The 14,182-nt window shown below is 40.5% G+C and overlaps 1 protein-coding gene across 1 annotated transcript; it reads left to right on the forward strand.

The window, feature by feature from the left end:
* The first annotated feature begins 2,154 nt into the window (after positions 1-2,154).
* On the forward strand, positions 2,155-6,246 carry LOC148106286 (uncharacterized). The gene is made up of 2 exons (XM_087843958.1): positions 2,155-4,655; positions 5,621-6,246. Exons 1-2 carry the CDS (start codon positions 2,228-2,230, stop codon positions 5,680-5,682), a joined length of 2,490 nt encoding a protein of 829 aa, XP_087700084.1. The 5' UTR covers positions 2,155-2,227; the 3' UTR covers positions 5,683-6,246.
* Positions 6,247-14,182: the final 7,936 nt, after the last annotated feature.

Genomic DNA, 14,182 nt, shown 5'->3' on the forward strand with positions numbered 1-14,182 from the left:
GTAAGATCCTGGCAAAGCTAATAAGTGCCATAATTGCCCTGTGTGAAGCTGTATTGTCCATAACTGATGAAAACCAAGAGAGCAGAGCAATCAGCAAAAGAAACACCAGCTGACCATTTTTCACTGAAGCTTTCAGGCCCTTTATTAAAATTCGCAAACCACCAACTGCAATTTATTCTAAACATGTGAATTTCAGACCGTGTGCATAGATGGATGTTTTGTTACATGAACCCTGAAATTCCCTTTGCCCTTTTTGCAGCAATCTCAAAAGAAGAAGAAGTGTTCAAAAACTTACAGTCCATACATCTACATTGCGAGTCTCAGATGCCATATAGCTGAAAGTGCCATTTCTTACTGTATCCTACTGCATCATCATCACTCTGTAGCCTGGCATGAGGCTGCTTCTTCTTTTTTTCTGACATTTTCTTCTTCTTCTTCTTCTTTTTTTTTTTGCTGACTTTGATCTCCACTCCTTTCAACTCTTCACATATGTTGGTAATAGCCTTGGTGTTCATGGAGATTTTCTCCTCCAGTGCAGAGTAACGGTTGGATAATGCATTCACGCCTTTTGAAATGACGGCACTGGAGACAGTGCCTTCTTCCCATCTGTAAGCCTGTCTATGCTGCTCAATCTCTTTGGTTCAGGACACTTCATAAGTGTGGCAGGTAAAAGTGTTAAGGATGTAGAACATGCTTTACAAGTTCCAAATAAAGTTTGCTTTGGAGGTCTTAAGAAAGGTGATCTACTACTGACTGTTCATTTCAACTTTGTTAACCTCTACAGATCTGAACATCCACGATTTTTTGTCATTTCATAAAGAATTGTAACTGAAATGACCTCTGTGTATAAGCCTTATAAGCCTATAACTTGAAGTTGTACCATTTCTCAGCTCTTGGAGTTATAGTCAACAAGCACATCTAGATATGGTTTTCCACATGCAATGGCTTCCCCTTTTTATTACGCTCTCATTGTTCTTCTTCTACTGATTTATCATCCAGCCAAGCAAAATAAATATGTGGTCTTACATTTGCCACCTTTGTTCTTTTGCAGTTCTTTTTCTTTTTCTTTCTTTCTTTCTTTATAAGCTTATTAGTACAGACGGACGTTATTTTTTTTTCATTTTACAATGCTGCCCACTGTGCTTTTTATGAAACTCTTGCTTCTTCTGTTGAGCGCAATAATTGCCCTGCTGTTAAAAAAAGCCTTTGGATTCACTCACATGGGCTGGGGACTACTATCATGTGACTTCCAAAAAAGCCAAACTGGAAACAGATATCATTATATCATTATTCTTAGCTTCTTAGCCAACAGTTTTTTGTTTTTTTTAAACTACTAGCAACTTGTTATTGTCTGCAAGGAGTCATAGCAAGAATCATTCAAGGTGTCAGGAGATATCAGTATTGATTTCCATTACTACTAATTGGCAAGTTGTAATAGACTTTAATTGTCCTTTTTGAGGATGTTGATGAGTTACTGCTGAGCTTATGAGGTTCTTTAAAAACTCTGGCTGTTGGGCAAATTAAGATAAATTACAATAAATAGGAAGGTCTACCAACCAGATTCACTACATTTTCATCCATCTGAAAAGTGTTTTTGTGTGCTTTTAAACCATAATGTTATAATTCAGTTGTTATTACTATTATTGTTTATAGCAATAGTAGTAGCATTTTATTAATTGCTAGAGTTGCAATCAGGTCTTCTCTATCCTTGAATGCTATATGCTGTGCAAACTTGAGTGCTGATATGAGTTTAAAGTCTAGTTAATAAAAATAGTCAATATAAATACGTGCAAATGATCTAGAGTCATTGTTGATTTTGTCTTCACTCTCCATCCCCTGCCAAGCTGCACCTGTGATTCTGCGGCTGCTCGCTGATGAGCTGACAGATAAGATCTTTTCTTATCCTCTGCATCCTTACCCTATCACCTCTGCCTTCCACAGGGTGCCAGCCTGCCCTGTTGAAACACTATTTTTTTTCAGTATTTCAACTGAAAAAATAGAATGCCATTGTTCAAAAATAGAATGCCTTTGATCCAAAGTAGAATGCCTTTGATCCCTTGTGATGTCATCATCTTGCTGAGAGAAAAAACCCTTAAATAGAAGCTTCGCTCTGTTAAACTTTGCTGCTCAACGGACCTTGACCTGACAGTAAGCAAACCCTTTTGGAGAGTTTTGAGAGAATTTTGCGTTACTTAGCAATTCACTGACCAAGCCGACACATTTCACCATGTCAGCTAACCCATCCTTCAGCTCAAATGAGCTTGAAATAGTTAAAGGGAGCATTTTGGGAAACCACTACAAGGTAGAGGCTTTCCTTGGAGAAGGGGGCTTTGGTATTGTAGCCAAATGTCGTGATACCACGACCAACCGAGCTGTGGCTATTAAAGTCAACAAGAGCGACCCTGATATTCTGCAACAGGCAAAACTGGAAATTTTCATCCTGGAGCAGCTGAGAAGGTTGGATCCAGATGCCGCCAACATTGTTCAATGGAACGGCTTTTTCCATGACGGAGAGCGGGTTTGCTTAAAGTTCGAACTCCTTGATCAATGCCTATGGGACTATATAGGGGACCGTAAAAACCAGGGTCTCCCCATAAGCGAAGTCAGGCCAATTTTAGGTCAGCTCACAAATGCTCTCTCCCACCTGGGTTCTGTGGGAATAGTGCACGCTGACCTCAAACCTGGAAACATCATGGTTGTAAACCGCCATGAGTCTCCCATCAAAGTCAAACTTATAGACTTTGGCCTCGCATGTCCTGCATCTGCAGTGATGCCTGGTGACCGTGTGGGGACGGTTGGTTATAGTGCACCTGAAGTTATGCTTGGCCTTCCTTACAATGAAGCAAGTGACATGTGGTCTCTGGGGCTGGTAGCTGTGGAGCTTGGTACAGGGGTGCCACTCTACCCTGGAAATGAAGACTATGATGTTTTGAAATTCATCATAGAGACTCAGGGTCAGCTACCAGATCATGTTCTAGACTCTGGCGTGTACACTGAAGACTATTTCATTGAAGACAACGACAACCAGCAGCGCTGGACATTTAAGACTGACCAACAATTTCAGTACGAGACAGGACATGAGTCCCTGGAGACAAGATACATAAAACTGACGCGTCTCGATGACCTCGAACAAGTAATGATGTTTAGACGAGGACCAGAAAATGGCCAACGTTTGTTTGTAAGTTTAATTAAACAGATGTTGGCCTTGGATGCAAACCAGCGCATAACACCATCGGAGGTTCTCCGGCATCCGTTTTTCAACCCTAAGAGTTCCCCTTGCATTGACATGAGTGCTGAAAGACCACAAAACCCTGTGGTCTTTCAGCACCCTTTAAACTTGAAATGCAAGAGATCAGAGAAAATCAACTGCAGTTTTCAAAACTCGGTTGAATTTTCTCAGCAAGTATTCATCCACACGTCAGCTAACCCATCCTTCAGCTCAGATGAGCTTGAAATAGTTGAAGGGAGCATTTTGGGAAAACACTACAAGGTAGAGGCTTTCCTCGGAGAAGGGGGCATTGGTATTGTAGCCAAATGCCGTGATACCAACACCAACCAAGCTGTGGCTATTAAGGTGAACAAGAGCCGCCCTGATATTCTGCAACAGGCAAATAAGGAAATTTTCATCCTGGAGCAGCTGCGAAGGTTGGATCCAGAAGCCGCCAACATTGTTCAATGGAACGGCTTTTTCCTTGACAGAGAGCGGGTTTGCCTGAAATTTGAACTCCTTGATCAATGCCTGTGGGACTACATACGGAACCCGAATAACCGGCGTCTCCCCATAAGCGAAGTCAGGCCAATTTTAGGTCAACTCACAAATGCTCTGTCATACCTGGGTTCTTTGGGAATAGTGCACGCTGACCTAAAACCTGGAAACATCATGGTTGTAAATCGCTATGAGTCTCCAGTCAAAGTCAGACTTATAGACTTTGGCCTCGCATGTCCTGCGTCTGCAGTGATGCCTGGTGACCGTGTGGGGACAGTTGGTTATAGTGCGCCTGAGGTTATGCTTGGCCTTCCTTATAACGAAGCATGTGACATGTGGTCTCTGGGGCTGGTAGCTGTGGAGCTTGGTACAAGGGTGCCACTCTACCCTGGAAATGAAGACTATGATGTTTTGAAATTCATCATAGAGACTCAGGGTCAGCTACCAGATCATGTTCTAGACTCTGGCGTGTACACTGAAGACTATTTCATTGAAGACAACGACAACCAGCAGCGCTGGACATTTAAGACTGACCAACAATTTCAGTACGAGACAGGACATGAGTCCCTGGAGACAAGATACATAAAACTGACGCGTCTCGATGACCTCGAACAAGTAATGATGTTTAGACGAGGACCAGAAAATGGCCAACGTTTGTTTGTAAGTTTAATTAAACAGATGTTGGCCTTGGATGCAAACCAGCGCATAACACCATCGGAGGTTCTCCGGCATCCCTTTTTCAACCCTAAGAGTTCCCCTTGCATTGACATGAGTGCTGAAAGACCACAAAACCCTGTGGTCTTTCAGCACCCTTTAAACTTGAAATGCAAGAGATCAGAGAAAATCAACTGCAGTTTTCAAAACTCGGTTGAATTTTCTCAGCAAGTATTCATCCACACGTCAGCTAACCCATCCTTCAGCTCAGATGAGCTTGAAATAGTTGAAGGGAGCATTTTGGGAAAACACTACAAGGTAGAGGCTTTCCTCGGAGAAGGGGGCTTTGGTATTGTAGCCAAATGCCGTGATACCAACACCAACCAAGCTGTGGCTATTAAGGTGAACAAGAGCCGCCCTGATATTCTGCAACAGGCAAAAAAGGAAATTTTCATCCTGGAGCAGCTGCGAAGGTTGGATCCAGAAGCCGCCAACATTGTTCAATGGAACGGCTTTTTCCTTGACAGAGAGCGGGTTTGCCTGAAATTTGAACTCCTTGATCAATGCCTGTGGGACTACATACGGAACCCGAATAACCGGCGTCTCCCCATAAGCGAAGTCAGGCCAATTTTAGGTCAACTCACAAATGCTCTGTCATACCTGGGTTCTTTGGGAATAGTGCACGCTGACCTAAAACCTGGAAACATCATGGTTGTAAATCGCTATGAGTCTCCAGTCAAAGTCAGACTTATAGACTTTGGCCTCGCATGTCCTGCGTCTGCAGTGATGCCTGGTGACCGTGTGGGGACAGTTGGTTATAGTGCGCCTGAGGTTATGCTTGGCCTTCCTTATAACGAAGCATGTGACATGTGGTCTCTGGGGCTGGTGGCTGTTGAGCTTATTACAGGGGTGCCACTCTACCCTGGAAAAAAATATTATGATGTTTTGAAATTCATCATAGAGACTCAGGGTCAGCCACCAGATCATGTTCTCGATCGTGGCGTGTACACTGAAGACTATTTCACAAAAGACAACTACAACTACAACCAACAACGCTGGACATTTAAGACCGCCCAACAATTTAAATACGAGACAGGATATGAATCTTTGAAGACAAGATACATAAAACTTAAACGTCTGGATGACCTCGAACAAATAATGATGTTTAGACGAGGACCAGAAGATGGCCAACGCTTATTTGTCAGCCTAATTAAAGAGATGTTGGCCTTGGACGCATATCAGCGGATAACACCCTCTCAGGTTCTACGACATCCCTTTTTCAACCCTGGCCTCTCCAACAGGTTCCCAAGTACCAACACTGAAAAACCATACAGAGTCAATCTCCAGCATGGCATCTTCCACCCTAGACAAAAGTGATAAAAACACAAACTGGGATTGGAAAAGGATATTAACAGCAAATTACACTGGAAATATTAATTAAGCTGCTCCAATAATTATCACTTTGGCTTTTTCTTTTTTTCTTTTTTTTAAATTTTCACTCCCCCCACCCCAACCAGTCGCGGCAGATGACTGTCCCTTCCTGAGCCTGGTTCTGTTGAAGGTTTCTTCCTTTTTAAAGGGAGTTTTTCCTTCCCACTGTTGCTAAATGCTTGCTCATAGGGAATCTTCTGATTGCTGGGGTGGCCAAAACTCTAGGGGAACTAGCAATTCTTGTGAAAATTAAAAAAAAAAAAAAGCCTACCAATATTCAAAGCAGAGCAGCGGACACCTTACCATCACATCAGTCCTTTAATCCGACCTAAAACACCATGTTTACAGAAATAAATTCCATACAAATTGGAAATAAATTGTTGTTTTTGATTGTTTATAAATATATAGTGCTACCCTTCAGCCTCCTAGTAGACATACCTCTGTTATAAATGTGAAACTCCTCCGATTTTCAGAAAAGTTGACCTCTGACCTTGAAGTCAAGGTCACTGAGATTTAAGCTTCACAGAGATTTTCAGTAGATGCAACCATGGTATTGATTTGAAAAATCTACACAATCACAAACTTGGATGTCCACAGCACCTCGCCATATACGAAAGATTAAGAGGTGGTTTTTTCTAGGTTTTTATAAAGATTACAAAACACAAATAACAAAAATGTCAACGCTATTTTGATGTTGTCTAATGTAGTGCAAAAAAACAAAACAAACCCAAAATTTAATAAATAAAGTAAATAAGGTATATACTACATAGTATGCAAAATTTCAGTGGTCCACAATGGGGTCAATGAACAGAATGAAGGAAGTAAGTCTTTTATATGACAATGGTGTGAAAAAGCGTTTTCCTATTTATTTGTATGTTTGTCACACTTAAACATTTCAGATCATCAAACATTTTTTTTCTTTTTTATGTATAAAGAAAAATCCTTTAACTGTCCAGTTTTCTTGATGTTATGAGGCTTCTACCACTGGTTTGTCATTAAGAAATCAGACTTTGGCTGCTGCAGCAGAAAAAGAAAAAGAGAAAATGTAATCACACAAATCAGAGGTGCAGATTTACACTTTACCTGAAACAGAGCAAAAGTGCTTTTTAAATAGGTTAATGAATATTAAGTAATATAGGCTAGATGTCTGGACATTACTAGTTTCATTTGGGCCTCCTGGGCCATTAGTCCTCTGGCTTATTGCCAGTTACCAGCCAAATAGCTTGTGTATTTTATTATCTTCGTGTGTTAAAGATTCTAGTTCTTATTCTGGTCAAACTGTGCTTCATTGTTTGTTTACAGCACAGCTACAGTTCCAGGTGACTTCAAGTCAAAAGGATACTACATGTCAATGGCCAGCAGCCTGTATTCAGTTTGAATATTGCAGTAAATGTACCTGGATCTGTTTCTATTGGGTTGTGAATTTGGTCTCACTGTTACATCCAACTTTTCGAGTGGGATAAAGACAAAAAGAAACAAGAGAGAATGGATTTGTAGTTACAAATCCAAAGTTGCTTCTGTTTTGCCCACACACATTGATGATGATTTCACATCACTAAGCAGGTTATCAAATGTGGACAGAATGTTAGCAGAATCTTATAATTCTCATAAGATTCTGTTTTTGTGTCATTCAATACAATGTGTTTATGTGTGACATACTGATATGAATCATAGTATCTTATGGAATTCCAAAAATGGCTGCCAGGACAGCTGCCACCACACTGATGTGACACACTACAAATCAACTCTTTGATGCTCTGTGCTGAGTCTGCACAATAACCTGCACTTAAACATTCATTTAATATCACGTACACATATACACATACTGTCCCTCAAGAAGACACTGAGAAAAAATAAAGAATAACATTGAGACTGTAACTTTGCCATAAGCCATAGGTGTCAAACTCTGGCCCGCGGGCCACATTTGGCCCGCAGCCAAATTACATTTGGCCCGCGAAGCCATACCAAATTACTATTAGAGCTGGCCTACTGGTATTATACAGCTAATATATATATTGTTCAGTATTAAGCTTTGCTTGTTCCATATTCAGTTTTCCAGCAAAACTTATTTGAGTCCATAAGAAAAGATTCATTCTTATATCTGGAGGAAGATTTTTTTTTCAATAAATATTAATGTTAGCCCACGACTTTGTTTCAGTTTTGAATTTTGGCCCACTGTGTATTTGAGTTTGACACCCCTGATCTAGAGGTACTGATGGATGGAAGGTCAACTTCTGGCTTACACCACAGATAGAAAGTCTGAGCATATGACACAGAGTCAGTTATACATAAACTCTACTTCTTGTTGTTTTTGTGGCCTGTTCCGTTTGGTTCTTTTGCCATCAGAATTATTGTCTAAAGGCCAAGAAAGATGCCCAATGGATTTACTTTACCAAATGGACCATCCCTTGCCGTATTGGTCCATTTGATTGACCTTTGTTTTTATTGTTTATTTTATTTTTATTTTCACTTGCTACACACGGGACAGACATGACTGGGGGAAAGAAAAGGGAGAAAGAAAGAGAGGTAGGGAAAGAAAAACAGCGGGGAAGAGGAACGGCGATAAAGGCCAAAAAACAAAAACAAACAAAACAAACAAACAAAAAATACATATATCAATCACCTGGATCACCTGTTAAGAAATAAAAAAGAGAAAACAAGCAAAAAAGGAGAGCAATATAATAAACAACATCACTGCGATAATCTATGTGAATATAACAGTAAATACTAAATGTTGAATATTATTGTGCAGCACGTAAGATCGACAGCGCACAGTGTGCTTTGAGGTAGGAGCCAAAAAGGGTGTAGTTTGTGTGTGTGAGCACCCGTGTATACACCTGTGAGCATGAGCGCGCTTGTATTCAAAAGGTTCCTTCATGTAATGATCTACTAGAGGGTGTGGGGAGCCACAGCCCCGTCCTCCAGGGCATGAAGCAGGTATGGAGGAGACCCAGGCTCCAGACATCCAGAGGCCCTCAGAGCACAGGAGACCAAGGAAGACCAATGGAGGGACAACCGTGCCACTCTCCCGGAAAGAGCTGAGGAGAGCCCCAGATGAGGGGTCACTCAGCAGCCGCGGAGCAGAAGCCGGAGTGATTTCAGTGACGTGCCCGTGAGCTCCACCGGCAGCCGGCTGTGCCAGAGTGACCGAGCCCCAGGCCCAGAGGCCGAGGGCACCCCACCCCCCGAAGAGACCCGAGCGAGGCCCAGGCTCCAGGCCCCGACAAGCAGGCACCAGGAGTGAGCCGGTGCGTACCTGAACACTCATCCTCAGACACTAAGAACCACCAATGCACCGATGTCTGAGGGTGTCTGCCACTGGCAGGGGGAGTGGTGGGAGGAGATAGGCCTCCATACCTAACCTCTGCTAACAGCAATTACAGTGAACAATTTCCAAGAAAAGCAGCTTACAGAAGAAAATAAAGAGCTGCACTCTCTCAGCACTGCACATCATAAAGGTATTTAAGTGTGCTGTAGGCTAAGAGGATATTATTGAAAGTGACAGTTGCTTAGTGTAATTAAAGGTGAGGAGCTCAGCAGAGTAGAGTTTACTTCCTAATAGTGACACAGTGATTTTTCTAAACCTTGATTATTTTTTATGTTTAGTTTAAAGTCATTACTGAGATAATAACCATGTGTGTGGTTATTCCATATTTAAGGCTATGAAGAGTCTGGTGACTGTCATGGAAAAAATCCACATTAGCTGGGACTATAATAGGATAAACAGCTGCTGTGAATGTGTACTGTGTTATATTTGAGTTGTTGGGAGACATGGGTTACAAGGAATGGTCTTTTTGGAAAGAAATAAACCCCATCTCTGTGATACCACTGGCAAGACGCAATGATATTGACTTAAATATGGGGAAATGAGAGGCTGCCATAATATGTCCTCTGTGCTTTGTTTCCAGCAGATAGGCAAAAAGCTTTGAAGTGTGGATTGGCACAGCAGGGTGCTAGCTTCTGTAAAGGGAAGATGCTAAACGCTAAAGGATGAGAAGGACATGAGGTAGTCTATTACCAATAAAGGAGCAAAGGGGGGGGGGGGGGGGGGGAGGCAAATCCAATGATAATGTACATCTGTTCCAGTGAATTTATGAGCTTTGAACATTTTTTCATGTGGGATAAGTGGTTCTTTTTTCTTACAGAATCTCAGAACTTCAAAGCAGATTTGCTTTGGATAATGCAAATGATCGGAATATGCCGGTCCCAGCCTCCTCAAGAGCATGAAAAGAAAAGAGGAAAATAGAGAATTAAAGCTAATTGCCATGGCAGTCTTTTATGTGTCTAAAGAAGGGCAAAAATAAAACACTTCAATTATTGTCAAGTTCATTCAATTAGGAAACAAGCTGACAAAGAGTTAAAGTTCAGTGTGACTGACCCAGAACTCATTTTCATTAAATGCCACTTTTCATTTTGGACAATTCCTTTGTTATAGCTGATGAAATCATAATTAGAAGGATTTCATTCATCCTGTAATTACTAAGATGCCAATGACTTTGTTTAGCTCTGGTGCTGTGGTGGCTCGTGCATAGGACTGAAAGTTATTTTTCTACTAGTCCAGTATTTCTTATATATCATACCTCCAGAACAATGTGAACATTTTAAGCAAACACAATCTGTTTATTAAGTTATTATTATGTTATTTAGTATTGGGTATAAAAAAATTAAAAAACAACAAACAATGATCACAGTTTAATTTTGTCTTGTATATTCTGATGCCTATGTTTTTGAAGAACTTGGTCAAATGAATGGTAGAAGTAAAGAACAATGTTCTATGCATCCTTTATTTTACCTTTGCAAAGTAAAAGAGATTGTGAGGCTATACGGTGAGTCCATTTTAAAAAGTTAAAATAGATTGTTTTGCATCTATAATATGCACGAGAGGTTTAAGAGGATCCATGATATTGATATGTAGCCTGATCTTTGCAGTTTTATTGCATGAACTGATGTAATAACACAGAGAGCAAAGTTGTTTTGCCATTTTACATACATTTATATCTAAACTCAGTCTTAATCAGCTTTAACTTATGAATTAAATAGCTCACAATAAGATATAAACCCTGCAACAACACAAAAGGCAGCAGACTGTTCCTTTTCACTCCATTCTGCAAATTGCACTGTCCAACTTTTTCAAAGTCCAAATCTGCTGTCTGGACTTCCAGAGGCTGACTCCAGACTTCTCGAGATAGCAAATGAATAAAACAAGGCTCCAGAAAGTTGCATTGGTTTTTAGTAGATCATTGGAGCTCTTTCTTTTTGCAACATCAAAGGCAGCCGCAGCTCTTTGATGTGGCAGCATGCTGTTTAAGGTACAGACTGAATGGAGAGGTGTCAAGCTGCAAGGTGCCTCTGTAGTTTACGTTGAGTGCTGCAGAGAGCTGCAGATGAAAGGCGCAAACAGAGTTTGATAATGAATGTCCAACAAGTAGGACCCATCTCAGACAGCGCGCACTCAGCAGGGTGCTTGCGCTAACCTTGAGCACAGCACCCTAAACCTCGGGCAGATGCCGGAGACCAGACTCCTTCAACTTGGATGCTTCTGCAAAAAGGGAGCTCTCAGATGTGAGCTTTAATCTTCCTGTCAATTAAATCCTGATTGACACACACACCCATACACACATCATCATGGACACATGCTCCTCTTAACCCGTCAGCTCCGAAAGCGACGCCATCCACTTCCTCTGCTGAATACTTGTCTTTCTGGCTTGAAGAGGCTATTTATACATAAATCCTTCCAATATAAAAGCCATTTTATGGCTTATATTCATGCATACGGCACTAGTTGTCCTCCAACTTTAGAAATTGAATGAGGTAATTCACTCAGCCATTCTCTCAGTGGAAAGCAGTATTACAGCATGTCAATATACCACACACTCAGCTTTTTAACCCGCAATACCACAGATAACATGGCTGCCTTTTTTTTTTAGTTTGCAATCTGTTAAAATAAAAGTTTTACTGCTTGTATAAACAAGAAAACTGGGAAGAATGGTTTTTTTTGCATCACTGGTTTGGAGTTCTCTGTATTTTGATTAAAACATCTCTAATATTCCATCTTATTTATGTTTCCTAGAGAATTATGTTTAGGAGTTATGGGAACTGATCTCTGAAACAAATATTAAACTTTTGATTATAAAAAAGATATGACTGTTTTGATCTGATACAAAAACCTAAACTGTTAGCTGACTGATTTTAAGTCAACACATTTTAACAATAATGCAAATCGGTGTGCTCATGTTTGTGGTGTCATTGCACTGAATTTCCCTGAAAGTGATCAATTACAGCTTCTGATTATTTTTGCAATATAGTAGTTTCAAAGTTCACTACATATGTTTTAAAAACAATCAAACTTTGTGTAACTGTAAGATTACACTAAAATGAGACGTGCCGGCTTGCTTCTGGGAGTTCTGAATCTCTGGTAAAGCAATCAGTACACAAACAGCCCATCAGTGCACCTGGCTTAACACTGAGCTCACAACATGTGCTTTTGATATCTGCACAGAAAGAATGCACAGTGATAAAATGGCTGCAGCCAAAGTATTCCATCTCTGTTACAGGAGTGAGAAGGATCCAGCCCCGAGCTGCACTCTTACTCATAGACATACAGTTTAAAGCTGATTTAGTGGATGAGGCTATTTAGTGCTGGGTGGGTCAAGACTTAACACTCCAATAAAGTCCAAGATAGGGATTAGATCCTGTGGTTCAAGCGTAATTTGATGTAATTTGCAATTTCAAGCTTGTCATGAAAAATAAATAAATAAATAACATACACAAACACACATACACATACAGAGGAAGACAGCCATAGTGATAGAAGTAGCTATACTGAATGACAGCGACATCAGGAAGAAAGAACATGTGAAGCTGAAGAAGTACCAAAGGCTAAGAGAAGAACTCGAGAAGATGTGGAGGATGAAGGCAACTGTAGTCTTAGTGGTAATCCCAGCATTTGGTGGTGTGACCACCAAGCTAGGTGAGTGGCTCCAGCACATCCCAAGAGCAACATCTCTGTCCAGAAGAGCGCAGTCCCAGGAACAGCTAAGATACTGTGCAGGACCATCAAGCTCCCAGGCCTCTGGCAGAGGACCTGTACTTGAAGGATAAAGATTTTTATATATATATATATATATATATATATATATATATAAAAATATATATATATATATATATATATAGTTGTTTTTAAAGTGATTGAAAAACAAAACAGCTCCTAATAATATAAAAAATAATATTAATAATGAAGAATATTATATAGTCCAAACAAATGAAGTGGAGTTACATATTTTTCCTGCAATAAAAAAGTGTTTGGAACTGTCTCTAAACAGAGCACAGAAATATACAGCTATGTCTTTTGGGACCGTGTGTGTATTTTATTATTTTATTTTCAACATTGTTTTACCCTTTTTCTTATGTGTTGAAACTTCTCTCGACCCCCTGCTGTGATTTGGATAACAGAACTCCACCTTAAAGCTTCAAGTAAGATGCCTGACAGAGAGCACTCTGCATTACACTCCCCTTGGTGGAGTTGCCTGTTTTCAGACAAGAAGAACAAGCAAAAGAAGAAGAGAAACTCCCGTTTGAAAGTTTTACTCCAGTTTGTCTTTGATTACTCGTGCCCTTGAGTGTTTGAGGATTTTCTCGAACAGGGCACAGCGAACACACACAATAAGCTAATCATGTTACTCAGGAGGGAGCTGTAATAATGAAAATGATAAATATATGACTGCCCGAAAAGTCACTCTCGCACCTATTTTATCTCAGCTTCAAAGAATGCAGAGGGAGTAAGGAGCATTATGTGCGGTTTTAGGGTTGGGTTTTTTTGAAGTTTAGATCAGATGCACAGCATGCCGCCTACACTGCAGGTTCTCAGTTTCTCTTCTAACATTGTAAAACTGATACCGTAGCAAGATGATTTCCTACAACCTCTTTATGAATCTGCTGGGGTTTTCTGCTTGATTTCTAATTGAACCGCAGTATCTTGTGCCCACAGACACAGTTTGAGCTCTGATTGAATTGATTCGAAGAAGACAGCTTTAGTGATACAAAAAGAAACTGTTAAAAGTGGAAAATCTGTGCCGACACCATGTTGTTTTCTTATGCAATAGTTCCATCAAGTGGTTGCAACACCAAACTGCGATGAGGACTGGAAATACCCAGGACCCGTAAAAGTTTCCGCCGCTTTCTTTAAAAGAAGAAAGAAAAAAATCCCACCCCAAATTACCCTTTCTATTCAACCTTCTGCTCTTTTTTTAAAAACTGCAGTTCCTCTTTGTGGTCTGAAGAATGCAGTATCTTGCAAACGAGAGAAGAGGATGTGGAAGTCTCAGTGGAATGTAAGCGCTTGAGTGTGGCTATATTTAACCAACCTTAAATATCAAGTCACCTTTGTTTGCT

This window comes from Neolamprologus brichardi, chromosome 1, assembly GCF_056152115.1.
Source record: "Neolamprologus brichardi isolate AB-2024 chromosome 1, ASM5615211v1, whole genome shotgun sequence".
Lineage (NCBI taxonomy): Eukaryota > Metazoa > Chordata > Actinopteri > Cichliformes > Cichlidae > Neolamprologus > Neolamprologus brichardi.

Coding starts and splice junctions, on each gene's coding strand:
- LOC148106286 (XM_087843958.1), top strand. CDS start 2,228: ATGTCAGCTAACCCATCCTTCAGCTCAAATGAGCTTGAAATAGTTAAA. Junction 4,656..5,620: donor GCTTGAAATAGTTGAAGGGA/GCATTTTGGGAA, acceptor ACACCCTCTCAG/GTTCTACGACATCCCTTTTT.